Genomic DNA, 19663 nt, shown 5'->3' with positions numbered 1-19663 from the left:
GGTGTCTAGGCCAAGAGAGCTGCTGGGGTGGGAGCAGGAGTGAACAGCTCTGACAGCAGTGCCCTCACCCCCATGGGCTAGATGGCCATCTCACCCTGGGCCTCTTAGCCCTGGTCTCCCTCCTTCTCTCCAAGTCCTTGGGGAGTTCAGCTCCCTTGTCCCTTCACTGATGGATGTATGCAGAACACCAGAGATTCAACACCCACAGTTGAAAATGTTGCTGTTACACAAAAAATAATATATTTTTAAAAGTCTTTCTTTTTTCTCCCTAGCCATCAGTGGCTTTGCTCCCAGCTGTCCATCTGTCTACCCCTCCCTCTTAACAGAGTATCCATGAACCTGTCAGAACTCCTGGAAGAGGCCTTGAGACCCAGTATCCTGGGTCAGGAAGAGCTGCTGTGCCTGGGAGTTCATTGATCATTCAGGACTGTGGACAGCTGCACACAGCTGTCTTAATGGTATATTAATTTTTAATGGCAGCAGTCATACAGTAATATGTTGCCCTTGTAAAAAATTAAAGTGTTACTGGTAAGGACAAAGTCCCCTTTAACTGCCCATCCCCCCAGTCTGAGAGGTAACCTCTACTCTCAGGCTGATAGGACTCCCTCCTGACCTCTTTCTCTCCGTTTACATTATTTTAAAATAAATTCACACTGTGTGTGGACTAGTGGAAATTGGTTTTCTTACTTAATAATGTGTCTTCTAGACCTTTCCAGGTCAGTTCATGTGGATCTACCCCATGTCTTCACCGAGCAGAATATTCCTCAAATATAATTGTGTAGAAATAAAGAATACTTATGAAATAAGTACTATTTTTATCTCCAGTTTTTAAATGAGGAAACCAAAGTCCAGAGAGGTTAAACAATTTGCCCAGCGTCATTCAGTCAGTAAGTGGAGAAGCCAAGATTCAGCTTCCAGACCCACGCTCTCGCTCTGTTCCTCCCAGTCCGCTGGGTAGCATCCACAAAGCACTTAGAACCGTGTCCGGCACTGAGCACCACTACGTGTGTGCCTGGTAAATGCAGATCAAGCAAGTAATTCCTTATGATGGCTCTGCCAGTGTCTTCAGTCACCCTCTGCTGCCATGGGAGCAATTTCTCATGTTTCATTATTAAAAGGGGTGCTGTAGTGAACATCCTTGATCACTCCTTCTCGGCACATGTTTGAAAAATGGAATCTTGAGAAATGGATATTCTGGCTCTTAGCCTTCTGGCATTTTTAATTTTAAGAGAGCTAGGTGTGTGACCAGATATTTCAGCCTTTTAAACCCCTGTCTCCCCATTCTCTGATTTAATTAGGGCAGGAAGGAGCTGCTGGCATGGGTGTTTCCATGGTGTTCTCAGAGCCCTGAAGAGATCTGTTCCCGTTCTGATTTTGTACCAACCCATCAGACAAGACCAGTGTGGCTCAAGCTTCTCATACCCAAAATGCGATGGGATAGAGAAGAGAGTGGAATGCGTACAACAAGGACATTATTTCTTGACTTGCAGGTTTTAATTATATATATAGGTGTATTGTGTATTACAGCCAAGATGGTTTCAGGACATTGGTTTTGGGTGCTGGTCTCCCCCAAAGGCAAAATGCAAGAACCTGGGCTCTCACACCAGTGTCCTGGATTGGAACCTTCCACCACAGTTTATAGATGTGGCAACTTGGACAACTGACTTAACCTCTCTGAGCCCCTGTTTTATTTTCCCACAACACAGTGATTAAAAATAGTGTGTATAGGGGCGCCTGGGTGGCTCAGTGGGTTAAAGCCTCTGCCTTCAGCTCAGGTCATGATCCCAGGGTTCTGGGATTGAGCCCCACATCGGGTTCTCTGCTCAGCAGGGAGCCTGCTTCCTCCTCTCTCTCTCTCTGCCTGCCTCTCTGCCTACTTGCTATCTCTATCTGTCAAATAAATAAACAAAATCTTTTAAAAAAAACTAGTGTGTATAAATGTAGTGATCCAAAGGGGCACGGGCACCCAAATGTTTATAGCAGCAATGTCCACAATAGACAAACTATGGAAAGAGCCTAGATGTCCAACAACAGATGAAGGGATAAAGAAGATGTGGGGCAGGAGGCCATGGGGGTAGGGAGGGAAAAATGAAACAAGATGGGACTGGGGAGGGAGACAAACCATAAGAGACTCTTAACCTCAGGAAACAAACAGGGTTGCTGGGGGGTGGGGAGTAGGAGGGATGGGGTGGCTGGTTCTGGACATTGGGGAGAGTATGTGCTTGGTGAGTGCTGTGAATTGTGTAAGAATGATGAATCACAGACCTGTACCCCTGTAGCAAGTAATACATTATATGTTAATTTTTTTTAAGTAAAAAAAAAATAGTGTGTATACATACAAGGAACTATTTCCTAAAGGTGAAAATAGAACATAAGAAATGGAAAACATGATGGGGCGCCTGGGTGGCTCAGTGGTTTAAGCCTCTGCCTTCAGCTCAGGTCATGATCTCAGGGTCCTGGGATCGAGCCCCACATCGGGCTCTCTGCTCAGCGGGGAGCCTGTTTCCCCCTCTCTCTCTGCCTGCCTCTCTGCCTACTTGTGATCTCTCTCTGTCTATCAAATAAATAAATAAATATCTTTAAAAAAAAAAAGAAAGAAAGAAAGAAATGGAAAACATGAAATAGTTCAAAGGCTTGGTTACGTTTCCTCAGCCCCAGACCCTGTGAGAGTCTTCTCGGGGAGGAGGGAAGCGCGCCAGGCTGCCTCCAAGTCTGCAGGGCTGTCCCACCTTGTCGATGCTTGTCTGTCGGCAGGGAAAGGAGAACGTGAAGCCCAGAGGCAGCTGGGCTCCCTTGAGGCCCATGTAGTCCAGGAAATCGGCGATGCACTGCACAATGTGGTCGAACAGCTGTGGGGAGAAAGGGGCAGTTGTTCCTGGCCAACAGCAACACAGGGCAGTGGGGCGGCAGGCCGGCATCCCGGCATCCCAGGGTGTGGAACTCCCCCAACCCGCCTATACCTCCTCGCCAGTGCCCTGCATGATCTCCAAGGGGATGGCAAAGATCTTGTTGTACATTCGCACCGACCTCCGTCCACTTCTGATCTTTACCAGGAGGACCCGGAAGTTGGTTCCCCCCAGATCCAGGGCCAGGAACTTTCCTTTCTCTGAGGGGGGGAAAAGTGGGCGCTGAGTTCCTCCAGCATGCACAGAGCAGGGGCTGGTGTGGAGGCCAGAGAGGAAGAGGAGCTGCCGACCCAGAGCCGACTCGGAGCCTTCTCCTTGGGGGCCCCCGAGCCAGAGGAGAGTGGCAGTCCCCCAGCGCAGCCTCCAGGCCCTGGACAGCGCTTTGAGCCTGTCCAAGGCCAGTCCGCTTTTCTTGTTACCTGGTAGAGGCTGCATATGATGCTTAAGCTCAAGGAGCCTCTGAAGGCGAATCCAAGTCAGGCTACACTGACCACAGTGAAATCTAGGGGATGTTTCTATCCTGTCTCTATGGCCTACAGGAGTTATTCCCCATGAGCATGAAAGGGTTCTTCCTGCCCCCTGCTTGTCCCACGTGTGGATTCCCACACCTGCTCCTGACCCACAAGAAGCCATGTCAAGGCCAGCCCCCCATTACCATCCAGGGCCACTCCAACAGTATCTATCTCTCATTTCTCTAACATGGTGGAGCATCAGAGCCTGTCCTATATGACCTTTCACCTTACCCTCTGCCTCCCTCATTCTGTTCTGTCCTCACTGTTCATTCTGCTGGTTCCTGAATTTGCTAAAGACATCACTCCCAGCCAGCCCTCTAAAGCCTTCTCCCGATTTTCTTCATAGCCCCTGCTGCTACAGGGCCTCATATGGTATTTGTCTATTGTCTGCAAGCCCAACAGAACGTAGGCTCCACAAGGGTAGGGACTGTGTTTCCCTCCCCGTGCTATCACCAGGCCTGGACCAGAGCCTGACATTTAGTAGGTGCTTAATGGAACTTTGACAAATGAAGGCAGGGGCACCTGGCTGGCTCAGTCGGTTAAGCATCTGCCTTCAGCTCAGCTCATGATCACAGAGTCCTGAGATCGAGCCCTGCGTCAGGCTCCCTGCTAGGCAGGGAGTCTGTCTCTCTCTGCTCCTCACCCCACTCTCATGCTCTCTCTCTCTCTCACTCTTTCTCAAATAAGTAAAATCTTTATTTAAAAATTAAAATTAAAAAACGAAGGCAGAAGGATGAAAAGGACGAAAGAATAAACACTTGAACACTGTCTTTTATGCTCTTAGTTTCTTTCCCATGTAGACTCGAAGGATATTGGCTCTGGAAAGATCTCTGTTGCTGAGAGTCCCCAAGTGCAGCTGTGCGACCCTGAGGATGCCATCTGACCTCTCTGAGTCTCCGTTTTGGCAGCAATAAAATGGGAATCATTTTTTTCTTTGTGAAACATCCCAAGTGGTTCTGAGGATGAGATGAAATTAAAGATTCCAAAACAAAGTACAAGACCTAGAGCATTTTACAAAGGTCATTATTTCTAAGTGAGGCCCCTGAGGTTCAGAGAGGTGAAGTCAGTTGTCTCAAGAAGAGTCCACCTTGTGTCGTGGCTCCTCTTGGCTGAGCACAGAGAAGAATCAAGCATCAGAAAAGTCAGGGGCAGAAAGCAATGAGAGCAGAGAGGAAGAGCCAAGCCCTGGGAGAGGAGAGGCAGGGTAGCAGGCAGGAGACAAGCCAGACAAGTCCAAGTGTCCAGATGGCAGCTCCGAGGGCAAAGCCTGGGCTTCCGTCGCCAGCAGCATGAAGTACACGCCATGTTCTCAGCTACGCAGACACACGTGTGACCTCACTAGGGTATTTGTCCATTGCAAATGCCCAGGATCCACCAAGGCAAATAGAATCACTGTACTGACTTTCTACCCTACTCCCCCTCCCTCCATTACAGACATGAATACAAGGCTTTTAAAACTAAAATCCTGAGGTGCCTAGATGGCTCCATCAGTTAAGCATCTGCCTTTGGCTCAGGTCATGACCCCAGGGTCCTCGGATTGAGTCCTGAGTTGGGCTCCCTACTGAGTGCGCAGTCTGCTTCTCTCTCTCCCTCTCTCCTTCTCCCCTGCTCGTCCTCTCTCTTCCTCTCTCAAAGATATAAAATCTTTTTTAAAATTTTTTTTAAAAAATTAAAGCCTAACTGGATTTAAGGAGTTTGGGCGGGAGCTCTGATCGTGGCCCACCTGTGCCATCCGGCATCCCGCAGACATAGGTAGGCAGCATCTTGACGGTGGCCGTCAGGTGGGTGTCCTTTCTCAGCCCGTTCTCGAACTCTGTCCGCATCTTGCCTTGCACATCCTTGAGCTGCTCTTGAGTCAGCCGGAATAGAGCCAGCACATGGTCAATCTGCTTCCGTTGGGCCTGTACGCGGGAGGCTACTGCGGTCACCATGGCAGCCCCCTTGGTGCTGCCGCTCTCCGACAAGAGGAAGCGGACGTCACAGTTCGGGACCAGTCTCCTCACCACCTTGTGCAGTCGCTTCGGGTATCTGAAGTCAGGGGCGACAGCAAAATGTGTAACAACCATAAAGGCCCAGGCCTGGCCAGTGGGGACAGACACAGGTGCGGAATGGGGGTCCTGAGCCGTCTTTCTGGGCTGGGCCCAACCCTTTAGTTACCGGATGATGGGGAGGCAAAGGGCTGACTGGGGGGAAGGGCTAGGGCAGCTAGGGTGGTGAAAGGGACTCTTGGAGGCTCAAAGAAGTGGTTAGTTTATTCATCACTAATATTTCAATAAGTAGGGCATGTCTGCACATACTGTATTAGCCGAGAATCATCTGCGTCCAAAGGGGAAGGGTCCTTTCCCCAGCTCTTTCCAGCATATACCTGCCTGACTCCCAAAACCACCTCTGTCAGCCAGAGGGGCTCTCCCACTCCCTCCTCCTGGGAAATTCTCATTTCCCTGCACTTTCCTACCGTATCCTTCCTGTGAACTTGGCAACCTCTGCCCTTCAGATCTTTCCCCATCTATAACTTGAGTGTATTTTATTTTCCAATCTCAGTAGGTATTCAATAGTAATAGATAGCTGGATGGATAGATGGACAGATGGATAAGTGTCTGGGTGAACGCCCTTCTAGTCAGATGTAGCAGAGCATTTCTTTAAGAACAATCCCCCCAAAATAACCTAGCCAGCTAGAGGCATACGGTCTCTCCTTCCCCTGGAAACTCAGTAGCAGGAGGAGGTGGTTGGCTCCAGCCCCACAGAAAAGCAGCACAGTTCGGAGAGCGTGCTGGGTCTCTGTTTGGGGGCGGAGGGAGTGGGGCGCAGGCAGTACTCACTGAGGGTGTATCTTGTAGAGTGTGCCGTCCACGCCCACCGTGGTCCGGAGCCTCGCCAGCTTCTTGTTCTCCCGCAGGCGTGTCAGGATGGCGGCCAGGGCCGCGGCGCAGAGGTTGGCCGAGCGGAAGGAGACGATGGTGCAGACGTGTTGCACGGCGATGCAGTCGGCCTCCGAAGGCTCCAGGCCCAGATCTGTCAGGATCTCTCTGGTATTGGCAAGGCCTTCCTTATACCTGGCCAGGGGACGGCAATGAGAGGCCACAGTTCGCCGTCCCATGGAAGTCCCCTAGAGAACCAGCTTTCCCGCCTCTCCAGATTGTGAAAACAAGCAATCTGGCACATCGTGATATAATAATGAAAACCGTATCAACAATGATCATAGCGGCCACCGTTCACTGAGCTGTCACAATGTGCCGGGCACTCGTCTGAAGATCTGACAGGCATAGAGTGGGGTACTTGTCCCCAGTCACAGAGCTAAGTAGTGCAAGGGTCAGGATTTGACCTGACTGTACTATTCTGCCTTCCACAGAAACTCAGTCTCTGCCATGCTCTGCACAAATGGATTCTAGGAGTCAGAGGCCACTTTGCAGAGCTCAGAATCTAAACTGATTGCAAGCTCAGGCCAGTGCCAGGGTTTCTAAGCCTGCAGAACAGGACCCTGAGTGGACTGGAGGCAGTCGCCTTCACCAGCCATCTCCTCATTGCAGGGACCTCTGTGTGAGGCCTCAAGTCATCAAAGCCAAGGCCAGTCCCCAAAAGTACCAAGTACAGAAGCTTCTTGTTATAGCAGGAGCTCTTAGACATGCATGGGCACTAATGGGCCAAAGGATGCCCGATATTATAAGCAAAATTGAGTACAAACATGCATTTTTGTGGTAAAGGGTCCAGAATTTGAATTAGATCCTCAAGGGGATCTGGGACCCCAAAAAAGTTTTAAGTCACCACTTCAGGTGGTGAAGGCAGGAGGAAGAAGGCAGCAAAATATAAGAAAGGCATAGGCCTCCAACCCCAGACTCCCTGGCCAATGAAACCAGCAAGAAGCCACATCCAAGTCTCAGCAGGCATTGCTAATGCACCCAAAGCTGGGCCCCGGTCTGAAGGTGTCCTGGTGAAGATCAGGAAGGAGCTGGTCCCTTCCGCTGTGCCACTGCCATAAGCATACCACACCTTGGCTACCCACCCTCACCCACTGCAGATCCAAGGTGAAGGCACCCAGCCGGCAGCTTACTTCTCCATAGCAGCCACGTGCCGTGTTTCAATCTTGCCCTTTGTGTGGAGAGCAGAGGACTTCTTGCCACCAAACAGGAGACCTGCCTTGGCCATCTTCAGCAAGATGATCCTGACAAGTTCGCCCAGGTACAGGCCGCTGATCATCTTCTCAAACCTACGATTTGGTGAACAGATCAGTAACAGCTGTGGTTATGGGTGTGTAGCATCCTTTGCCCATGAGCCACGGCCATGGTCAAGGGTCATGAGAAATGGAAGCACCACTCCATGGATCAGGGGGCCTTAGGCCCCTTCACAGCCTTGGGTGCCTTTGGGAGCTCACTTGTCTCCTCTGGACTGCACTCCCCTAACCTATAAAAGGAGAGAACTGCACTAGAGGAGATCTATGATTCCTTCCTGCTCAAGAAGTGCTTGAATCCAAGAATCGTTATCACCCCTGGCCATGGGGATACCATTCTCATATGAGGCATAAGGAATCCCAACCTCAGGGATTTCAGGTGCCCCCCAGACCACCAACCATGGCATGATAAATCCAAATTTCAGATGCTTCCAATGCCTACGCCATACTTTTGGCCAAGAAAGAAAGATACTCTGTCTGGGAGATGGGCTTGAAAGGCTCTCCAATAGTGTGGATGAAATATCCCACTGGGCTGCCCACACCTTGATTCCGAATCTGCATCCGACAAGCAATGACTAACTGTTTCCCAGGCAAACAACTAAATTTAATTTTTATTCTCCCAACATAATAGGGCACAAAATCAAGGACAACCGGTTTTCTAATCAACTTTATCTATTTCATTAGAGAAAGTTGTAGAACATCGCAGAAACAGAAGACAATCAAAAGAAATCCAGGTTGGGTTTGGGGGAGTGAAATTTATTTTAGGTGAAATGGAGAGAGCGAGGGTGATGAGGGTGATGATGGTCTTGGGCCATAACGGCTGTGTCACCAGTGAAATGGGTGTGTACCTGGGGGGCACACCAGGGATGCAGGGATATCCAAAGCAGAAATTTGCTTTCTGGGCATGCAGTGCTACTGTCTGAATGGTTTCTAGGAGGTATTTTAACTATTTACTCATCAGAGCTTCTTGGAAAATTGGCTGGGGCTAGACAAATGTACAAGAAGCCTGGAACATCTTACAGGGCCAGAAAATAAGAAAGTCCATAAAGAGTGATGAGAACACATCGAAAGGACACAGGACCAGCTTGAAGGGGCTTCCGTTGGCCAAATGTGGAAATATCCAAGCATCAAAATAAATAATGATAGGAATAAATAATACCCCATTAAATAAGAGAAAGAATCCTATGAGGATTCCTACGAAGATAAACAGATAGATGGAGGAGACAGGAAAGCCATGGTTTACAGGAGAATCACAACAAGGAAAGACAATGAATTTAGAAATTCATCAATGGATGCTCAAAATAAAGAGTGAAAGTTAATGGGAAACAGGATATTTCCATAGTCTCCAAGTATCTCTTCACCAGACAGTATTCATGACAGAAGGGATAGTAACAACTTCTGGGAGAACCTGTTATGCAGCCCCCTGGCCAAGTGATCTGGGGGAGCCAAGCAAGGAATGAACAAACGTCCAGGGCCTCCAGACATGATGCACTGAGGAGGGCCCACGTCTCTTCTGTGACCGTCTTGCCGAAAATGCACACCTGAATCTAATCACGAGGAAACCTCAGACAGTTGAGGGACATTCTGTGTAATAAATGGCTTGCACGCTTTAAGCTCACGAAAAAGAGATACTACAGAGGGTTTCCATGCTCAAAGAGGCTCAAGAGAAAGCCACAAGCTGTCATGGGTGATCCTGAACAGAGCCTGGGCCAGGACCATTCCTTTTTTCTTGTTTTATAGAGGACATTAATGGGACAGCTAATGAATTTTGAGTAAGGTCTGTAAATTAGATATTAGAACTGATTAAGTGTTAATTTCCTAATTTTGACTATTATACTTTGGTTCTGGGAGAGACTATACTCGTTTGCAGATAATACACTTTGAAGTATTCAGGAGTGAAGGAATATTATGTTTGCAACTTAGTTTCAAATGACTCAGAAAAGTAATTTTATTCAGACATTTTGTGTATATGTGTATGTATATACATACACACAGAAACAGAGAGAGAATATTCATACTTAAAGAATCTGGGTGGAGGGGAATCTTGAACCATTTTTGTAACTTTTCTGTAAGCCTAAAATTATTTTTTAAAAAATTTTAAATACCTTTTCATTCAACAAACACTTAATGAGAACCAATAACGTGTAAGACAGCGTGCATAGAAAGGAAAGAAAACTCAGATGTGCAGCTCTGGGGGCTCAGCGTGTAGGCAGAGCTGACGCAGACCCCCAGTCGCTCTTCTCCTGGTGAGCATGGTGTGAGAGCCGAGAAAGACTCCCCAAGACCTGAGCTGGGAAGGCACCGCAGCACCTACGAACTTCCCTGGGTACTGCTCCCTTGGGCTGCACTGGGTTTGTTCTGTGGCTGAGCGTCCGAAGGCACCAAGATGGCAGGACGCGAAGCACCTGGTCCCCAGGGGTAGCCACCCCCCAACATGTACACACTCTAGAAATAGGGACTGAATTAGAATTGGGTTATGACCTAGAGGAGATCACTCCATCTCCTCACCTTCACTTTCACAGGTGCCCGATGAAACTAAAACCCAAGCCTGGCCTTGTGACAGGTAACTGGTCACCACTGGAAAGCCTCCCACATTCAAGGTGTACCTGAGGGACTGGGTATTTCCTGATGCCAACGCCCCGATGACAGCACAAGGGGACTCACAGCTGCTTCCCGGGGTTGAGAGAGCCGAGGTCCAGCTCCCGGTCGAACTCGGTACGGATGTCCTCCAGAGCCCCGTCGTCCCCGAAGGCCCCCCACTCCGTGCTGATGCACATCCTCCCCTCGTCGCCTTCCACCAGGTCGATGTTGTTCATGTCCTCCATGTAACACGCATTGGTACCAGTGCCTGCATGAGGGATCAGAGCAAACAGGCAAAGACCGAAAGGCTCCCAGCTGGGCAGAGACACAGAGACCTCTCAAGTGCCTGAGAGCCCTCTGAATGTACCACAAAGTGCTTTTGATCCACTTCCCGGGCTGGTTCTCACTGAGGGAAGCAGCTTTGGCAAGCCTGGGAGTTCATGAGGAATAAAGCTGATATGTCAAGTCTACACTTCTCAGATGTTAATGGTTTGCTGTCCTGAATGTAGCTGATTGTGAGGAAGTCCCATGAATATGGATGAAAGCTGACAGAGCACATTTACAAAGATGAGGATGAGTGAACCTAACCTTGGAAATTAAAAAAAAAAAAAAAATTTTCACCCACCCAGTCATTTTTTTAATCCTTTCCCTAAACTACTTAGCCTCTTCTCTATTGATACTAAAAATATTCTTTACTCAGGGCCTGCCACAAATTGCTCCCAGCAGAAGCTACATCCTTATCTTTGACAGCGATAAGCTATCACACAAGAACGCAACATTCCATTACTCAAACACAAAATCACTCCAAGGAAATGCCTCAAGCACAAGAATACTGGGGAGTTGGCTACAAATGGACAGTCCACGGGAGACAGCCCCCCACCGGGGGAAATGTTCTACAGCTGGATCCAGGTGACGGTCAGGGATGGTCAGGAAACTCGATATCTACTAAAAACCATTGGGTTGTACACCTTAAATGAGAATTTTCACAGCTCAAAGCTGCTTAAAAAATTATTTTTTTAAAGTGTCTTTCCCTGTCTGATGCTCTGGTCTGAGGATTTTAAAGCCAACATGAGAAATAAGAAATGAGAGAAGCGAATGTAATGCAGTACGTGGAAAAAGCTTTTCTAAGAAAAGCGGGGACACAGTTAAGGCGTGGCAGCCGATCTGCAGTCTGCCAGACGCAGTCGCCGAGACGCAGTGGACGGGGCTTGAAGCTGTGGCTGCAGGCGCCCATCCCATGGCGAGCTGTGGGGCTCGGGAACTGGGAAGGCAGATCAAGCCCCTCAGGTGTAAAGATCCTGCCCTTTGGGAACGTCCAGCTGAGGAGTGATTCAGAAAACTCTCCCCAGTAGTGGAGAGGGATGTGGAGACAGTAGGATCTGTTCAAGAACAGCTGATAAACCCAATCCACCCAGCTTCCGGTCCCCCACACTGCCTTCTCACAGACACCTCTGGCAGACCCCCTCCCATTCAGGTGTTGAGGACCACCGAGCAGATACCTCCACTGTGCTGCGACACCCCACCATGTCCTATGTGCACAGGGGAATGGCCTCTTGGCTGGTCACCTTGCTTCCGTTGTTGCCCACAAGAGTCAATTCTCTGTTTGACGCAGAAGCCAAAATGTGTTTCTTAAAAATGCATAACCCGTTGATCCACCCCCACCCGAAGTCCTCCAGGGCTTTGCTGCCTGCCTCCTCTCAGGATGGAAGCCAAAGACCACACAGGGACCATGTCCCATGTCCTGTGCCGTTGGCCCGGTCCTGTTCATTCTTTCTGGCCTGAAGAGCCCAGTCCTCTCAGCCTTCAGTCACTGTGGTTCAGCCACCACCGGCTTCTAGGGTTCCTGGAGCATCCCAGACCAATCCCACCCCAGAGGCCACAGGTCTCCTCTTTGCTTAACCAGGGCCTCTCTTCCTCTCCATCTCCACTTTGTTCCTTCCTCCTTATCCCCCGAGGTCCCTGCTCAAATGTTGCCCTCAGAGAGACCTGTCTTCCCCCCTCCACCACACTCATTCTCAGTCACCTCAGCCTGCTTCCCTCTTGTCATCACACCAACCATGACCTGATATTACTTGTCTGGACCTTTCAGGCCTTTCACCCAGCCCCCCACTGAAAGCTGCAGGAATACAGGAATTACCTCCACTGCAAACCCAAGGCAGAGCACAGGGTCTAGCACCCAAGAAGCACTCCGCAAGTGTCTGTCAAATGAATGCATTAATTTTCCATTTTTCCACATTACATCTCATGAACAGAAAGTGCCAGTACCCTCCCACAGAATGTACTCAGGTTGCTAAAACTGAGCCCCAGACTAGCCCCTTTTCCCGACCTGGAAAATCAAGTCAAACTGAATTACCAATGATGACACCAACTTCACAGTAGGGATCATCATAGGCGCACGTCATCATGGTCCCCACGGTGTCATTGACCAAGGCCAGGATGTCCACATCTATGTCCTGATGGAACACAAGTCCCAGAGGGCGTCAGGGGGTAGGAAGGGCCCATCATCCCTTTATCTTTTCCCAGAAAGGAAGCAAGAGCTGTGAAGCTGATGGAACAATCGCTAGATCCTGCCTGGAAGAGACAGAGCCTCTGTCAGATTCAGGGGTCTAGAAGAGAGAAAGAGCAGTTGGGAACTGAAGAGTGGAACCCAAGCTCCTGCCTTATGGCTGAAGGCCTCTGTGCAATGGAAATATGAGGACAGACCACCAGGAATCCAGCCTTTTATTGGAGAGACCCCTGAGGAAAGCATGTTTCTCCTGGGAGCAAAGCCCTCCCTCGCCCACGGGGACAGCTTAACCAGCCTCTCCGCCAAGTCCTCTCCATGGGCAGCACCACGGATTTCTCATCTGGGCTTCCCATGTTGACGAGTCAACTTGGATTGTAACCCCAAGGTAATATGGTTCCCCAAGGTTTGGGGGGAGCATTCTAAAGTGAAGTGAAACAATAAAAGAAAAACAAGGCTACAAAAGATTATGATGGCATCTTTAGAGAGAAAAAAGACTAGAAGGGTATCCATCAAAATACTGTTCTCGCTATCAGGACAACAAATAAGTTGGATTTATTTGTCTACTTCTCAGCTCAGCAAGGACCATGTCTTGCTTTTTCAGTTTAGATTATCATAAAATTTATTCAACAAATAGAGATAACCCACAAATAGAGAGCAGAAAATAGGAAAGACGGCCGGTCTGGAAAGAAAGCGATCTTTGAAGCTCAGAGAGGAAAGGCGACTAGAGCATTACACATGCACGGGGTCTAACCAAGACCTTCTGAGGTGGCTGTGGCAGCTGGGGAGGTCCCAGAAAAGCATGAGGCCACATTTCAATGGCCACTGGAACAAGCACCATGTACCGAGGCTTACCAGTGAGTATACCCAAATTGGTCACAACTGACCACACCTACACCACAGTGAGATCTGCCCCAGGATCAATTCCTTCTCTGATTCTCCTTCCAAGACAGACACAGTAGGAAACCCCACAGGGAGAGAAAGGGGCTAGGACAGGGAGGCAAACCCCTCACCTTGTGTTTTCTTATGGCTTTGGTCAGACAACTCACTACATCTGTGTCTTGAACTCCCCGTGCCTTAAACTTCTTGGTCCATGAAAGCAGGATACCCTGGTGGAAGATTTCAGAGCCAGTTAAAATGAAGAAGGTGCTCAGTTCTGAAACTCTGACAATGAGTGGCAGAAATCTCAAGCATGAAGCACATCTGTACGGGCTTCTCCTCTTGAAGCTGAATCACCCCCAACACTTTCAACATTCCTTCAGAGGCTTTTTCTAACCATGTAAACATCTTTATTTCATCTGAGCAGTTTGAAACAGTATACGGAATGGCAGACAGGACAATTGCTGAGGACCTAGACTCAGCAAGACATTAGTCAAGTCATTTAACCTCTCTGAGCCTCAGTTACTCATCCACGAAACGGAGAACCCTCATCTCCCTGCCCCTATCACAGGAATGCTCTGATGGAAATACCCGGCCCGTAGTAGATACACATTACGTACACAGGATGCATATGGATTGCCAGATCCACAAAACAGAACCAACACGGTGTTAGTGAGCAGGACTCCCTTGGGAACTTAAGTTCAACTTAGAAAAATGGCTCTCTCTTTGGGTTATCAATTATTTGCATAAAAGTGGTGTTTCCTAGAGTGCCTGGCTGGCTCAGTTGGTAGAACATGCAACTTTTAATCTCGGGGTCATGAGTTCAAGCCCCACATTGGGTGTACAGATTATTTAAAAATAAAATACTTTTTTTTGGGCGCCTGGGTGGCTCAGTGGGTTAAGCCGCTGCCTTCGGCTCAGGTCATGATCTCAGGGTCCTGGGATCGAGTCCCGCATCGGGCTCTCTGCTCAGCAGGGAGCCTGCTTCCTCCTCTCTCTCTCTCTCTGCCTGCCTCTCTGCCTACTCGTGATCTGTCTGTCAAATAAATAAATAAAATCTTAAAAAATTTAAAAAAAAAATTAAAATAAAATACTTTTTAAAAAAATTTTTTTTTTAAAAACGGTGTTTCCCAAGAGTTTTGTAAAATAGCGAATAATCAGAATGTTTCAGGCTAGAAGAAAAGTTTGGAGATTAAGAGATTTGCCCGAGGCCACCCAATCAAAAAATAGCTGAACCCAAACTCACAGAATCCCCACCATGCCCTCCAAGTCCTCTCAGTTTACGGATAAAGCTGAGATTTACAGAAGGAAACTGCTCTAGATCTCACAGTGAGTGAGTCCAACTGGAATGCCCTGGTCTGATTCCAGACCAGAGACCAGGGCTTTTTCCCTGCACCACAGCACTACCTAGTGGCAGCCCTCCCTAACTTCTTCCTTCACAGGTCATGGGAACATCCCTGCTTCGTGAGATAGACGGCAACCACCCCCTCACCCCCCTCAAAAAGGCTGCTAGGGACAATGTGGTATGTATTAGAGGCAGGGTGTATGAGGGAGTGGAGAATAAACGCTTGTAATATACAGTTAAATGGAAAATTTTAAAGGACCTTATTATATTTCTTAAAACTGTGCGTACATATGCATACTATGCAAATAGCATAACATCAGTATTTAGTATAGACATGACTAGAAGGCCAACAATGCAAGTACTGGGTCTCCTGAAGGTTGGGCTTAGAGTTTCTGATTTCTTCTTTAAGCTTTTCAACCCTATCCTCTTCTCTATCTCTCCCTCTCTCTCTCTCCTATATAGAAAAGCATTACCATTTTATCATCAGAAACACACACACAGACACAGAAATTTCTCTTCTGCTAAGACTTTTCTGTTCCCTCATTTAAAAACAACAAAACAAAACGACAACAGTGAAGTGACCTCCCGTCTTAATTCCCAGGCTCTTATTTTCTTCGATCATCTTTTAGTTTCACAAAGAAACCTCCAGAGCCCACCCTCCTCAGGAAGGCCTCCCCTTTCCACCTCCTCCTGCACTCAGATGACTTACCAGCCCCACCTTCTCCAAGAGCCCTTATTTCAGTGTCACAAGCCTACATCCACAGCACAGCCTTGATGAAACGGCTGTGCCCACACTTTGTTGTTATCACTAGTACATTTCCTGTGGCTGAAGTTTTTCCACTTAACTTTAGACTTCACTGAAAGGCAGGGGGGAAATTTTTTTAAATGCAAATAATTCAACTAGACTTTGATAAGAAAAAGCACTTTTCGCTTTCTTGATATAATCAAGCACTTTTCCCTGGCTTAATTGTTTAAACTGACTATCCTTACTGGAAAATGGCACAAAATGGGTCAAAATGCTTTTAGGCACCTTCGTGGTATTTTAAACAAAGTTCTAGAGCTGTGTCTTTCTGGAAAGGTGGTGCGGGCAGGAGCTGGTAATCTTGGGCTGAGCCGCTCTTGGCTGTGTGGCCTTGGGATTTTAATGAGATAATACACATAAGGAGTTCAGCATGTTGCAATATACAATGCCACAATCAAAGGTACAGTGCTATTATTATTATTAATAATATTATTACATAAAGATGTTGGTAGGGATTTGGCTTAGAAAAATGCCAAAATCTTGGATAAACAAACCATACAGTCACCTCCCAGTTATCAAGAAAATACGCAAGTGTGGTTCTCAAACTCAAATGAACCCCAACAGAGCTTGAGAGGTCTCCTCCTTCTTCCTGGGGTCTCCATTTCTGAGCACAGAGAAGAGCCATTGAACTACTAGGTGAATCCGATCTCTATCCCGTGGTCTGATACCCACCACTCTTCCTCCACTCCCTCTATAGACTCTGGGACCTCTGCTCCTCCAGCCAGCAAAGCCAGCGACACGGCACAGCCCAACTCGGCCCGGCCTCTTCTCACATTCTCTAAACACTTCTTCATGCTAATTTTGTCCCATCCTTTTTTTTTTTTTTTAATAAAATAATAAAAATGAGAACCTCAACCCATGCCCTATCTAGATAGATCATGGCTAGTTCCCACTCAATGGAATCAAGTAAATGATTGGCTGTACCTTTAATTGTCAGATAGTTAATAATCACCTATAAAATACAAGACACCATGCTATAGACCCTGCAGGTAGAGAAGAATATAAAACAGGCGTGCCTGGGGGCTCAGTTGGTTAAGCATCTGCCTTCAGCTCAGGTCATGATTCCAGGGTCCTGGGATCGGGCTCCCTGCTCAGCGGGGAGTCTGCTTCTCCCCATCTCTCTGTCCCTAACCTCCTTGGGCATGCAGTCTCTCTCTCTCAAATAAATAAATAAAATCTTAAAAAAAAAAAAAAAGACTAATATAAGACAGTGCCTGCCCTCCAGAAACATCTGTTGAGGCAGGGGACAAGGTACAAAAGCACTAAGAAACCACTGACATAGGGACAGTCCTTGTGGTAGCGCTGCAGCTACCACTGATGCAACAGGCACAGTCTGGTCTAAACATCTCTTCAACCCGGCAGGGAGCTGTTATTACCCGTTTTACAGATGGAAAATCAAGTAGCTTAAGAAGTTATGAACTTGCCCAGGGGACACAGCTTGCTCTGAGCCATGCTGCAAAGATAAGTCTGTGGGATATGATAACCCATTCTTTTTTTCCACTCCTCCCCACTGATGATGGCTCAAGCCAGCAACAGCAAATACATCCTAGGGCAGGCTGGGATGTCAAGGTTCTCCATGAATGGACCACCAGCTGGGCATCATGACTGGCACGTGCAGGAAGAGACCATGGGCCCCCACCCCAGACTGGTGTGGCCTGGGGATACCTGACTCTTGACTATGACTCCCTGACCCCAGAAAGCTCATTGTTCTTTCCTGTGGCCCCTTATTTATTCTTGAAGACTGACATAAGATTGGGTTTGATTTCTCCCTGTTTATCAGTTGAATGTATGAGGCACACAGAGATGAGACCTCCCGCCGGACAGCTGCACAGTTGAGACTGTATGTCCCAACACTGTCCCTCCAATGACCCCACCTGCAGCCTTCTCCTCAGGGCTCATGGTGAGGGAAACCCCCCAAGCCTTCTGCTCTTGTTCCAGTTGGCTATGTCTGGGGTGCTAGGTGTGGTCCGCAGACCACCAGCATCCATATCCATCACCCAGGAAGCTGTTAGAAATGCAAATCTAAGGCCCCACTGATTGAGAATCTCTTGGACAGGGTCCAGCAATCTGTGTCTAACAAGCCCTCCAGGGATCCCCATGCAACCAAGTCTGAGAATGAAGGGGTAAAAACCATCCCGTTGCCATGTGCCATGCCCATGTCAAGTGCAAAATCAAGGCTACTGCATTTATGAGTCCCTGCCTCACATTTCCACCTCACTTCACACAAAAAAGAAGAAAATAAAACAAGAAGACTCCTGCTGACCTCTCCTGTTCCCAGCCTGACTCCTGAACATGCCCACATTCTCTAGCCCCAACCCCAAACCCTGCACGGCTTCTTCCTTCCTGGTCATGAACCTTATTACCTCTTCCAGTTTAGTCTGTCTGCAGGGAAAAGAGAAGGTTAGGCCAAGGGGCAATTTCTTATGCTTCAACCCCCTTGTCTTCATGAAATCTGCCAGACAGTCAGCGATGTAGTCAAACAGCTGCAGAGAAGAGAAAGCACAGGAAGTTGGGCTAAGGCGTGGTCAGCTATAAACTTGATGTCAAGGCCTCCCCCAGCCCCTTCCCCATACCTCTGAGCCATTCCCTCGGATAATTTCATTGGGTGTTGGGTAGAACTGACTCTCCATCTGGACCTTTCTTTTCCCCGCTTCAGAGACTTGCACCTTCAACACGCGAAACTTGGACCCTCCAAAATCCAGGGAAAGGAACTCCCCATTTTCTATGGGGGGAAAAAAAAAGGTATCATTTAGTGAAGGCTGTTCTATGCCCAGCTCAGCTTTAGAAGTTGGGGCGTGACCCAAATCTGCCCACCCGGCCTTGTTGGAGGGCGTGAACGTGGAGAAGGCCAATGTGATCCTACTTCAGGCAGATAGTATCAGAAATGGGCCTCGAGGGTGGAGCCCAGTCCAGCATGCCCCAACCAGGCTGAGGGAGCTGATATTCCAAGTGCGGGCAAAGTGCTGGTAAGGCAGGAGGAAAAGGCAGGGAGGCGTGCAGGGAAAGGAAACCAGCCCCATACAAGCCTCAGTCTCTTGGACAGATGGGAAATACCCCGGGAGGGTAAAGAGATAGGGACCCAAGGATGGCCCTTATAGGGCCAAGGATCTTCATATTTGGGGTCAGACCCAGCCCAGTGCAAGACAGATGCTATTAAGAAAAAGGTGGATATGACCCATATGTTAAAGTGAGGCAGCCCACTTTGGTGACTTCAACTCAGGATCCAGCCAGGATTCCTGCCAGGATGCCTGCCAGCCTTCTGCACCAGCCACAGATACGGGATAAGAACACATACTTGTGGACCCACAATCCTTTGTATAGAACTATCTGTGCCTGAAAAGTGCTGACAGGTACTAGGCATTATAAGGTACATTATATGGTACAGTATATATCGTTATATGGCGTGTATGCCCAAGGCACATGTGAGTGAAATTCTAGGACCACAGATCTGGTTCCCAGTGGCCTTGTTTTGTACCACATGACTTCAGATACAGCTGCATGGGGATGAGGGACCAGCCGGCCATTCAGATTTACTCCGTGTGACATGTGAAATAAAACAGTGAGAATGGCTAGTCTGTGATAAAGACTGAAGTAGAAGCATCCCCCAAACCAGAGGTCAGCTGGGTGGCCAAGGTGGCCCCATGTATGTAGGCTGAAACCACAGGGGAAAATCTGAGTCCCACCGAGTCTGCTTGCAACCTGAGCGGACCACAGCTCCTGCCCTCAGAGTCCCACAAGATCCTGTACGTCCCCCTTTTGCTCTCCGTGTCCTTGTAAAACAGAACTCCTTTCCTACCGGGCTCGACTGAGTTCTCTGTTTGTGGCAGTCAGAGAGCTAGAGACAGGCCCTCCTGAGCAGTGCTCTGCAAACTTGAATGTGCATGTGACTCTCCTAAGAATTTTAACATACAGATTGTGAGGTAGGGTCTGAGATTCTGGTGTTGTTTTTGTGTGTGTGTGTGTTTTAAAGT

At 48.3% G+C, this 19663-nt stretch overlaps 1 protein-coding gene across 1 annotated transcript in view; it reads right to left on the bottom strand.

Moving 5' to 3' along the window:
• The window catches only part of HKDC1 (hexokinase domain containing 1), a 41340-nt gene that overhangs the window by 12060 nt on the left and 9617 nt on the right, over positions 1-19663 (bottom strand). Inside the window, exons 3-12 of the mRNA XM_082715265.1 lie at positions 18266-18414; positions 18056-18175; positions 13680-13775; positions 12517-12616; positions 10248-10431; positions 7467-7622; positions 6238-6471; positions 5142-5446; positions 2961-3106; positions 2730-2849 (exon numbers count right to left, since the gene is read on the bottom strand). Of these exons, the coding sequence (XP_082571391.1) occupies positions 2730-2849; positions 2961-3106; positions 5142-5446; positions 6238-6471; positions 7467-7622; positions 10248-10431; positions 12517-12616; positions 13680-13775; positions 18056-18175; positions 18266-18414 (1610 nt within the window). The remainder of the gene's footprint in view (positions 1-2729; positions 2850-2960; positions 3107-5141; positions 5447-6237; positions 6472-7466; positions 7623-10247; positions 10432-12516; positions 12617-13679; positions 13776-18055; positions 18176-18265; positions 18415-19663) is intronic.

The sequence above is a fragment of the Mustela nivalis genome (assembly GCF_964662115.1).
Source record: "Mustela nivalis genome assembly, chromosome: 2".
Lineage (NCBI taxonomy): Eukaryota > Metazoa > Chordata > Mammalia > Carnivora > Mustelidae > Mustela > Mustela nivalis.
This window is presented reverse-complemented; position numbering and strand designations above follow the sequence as displayed.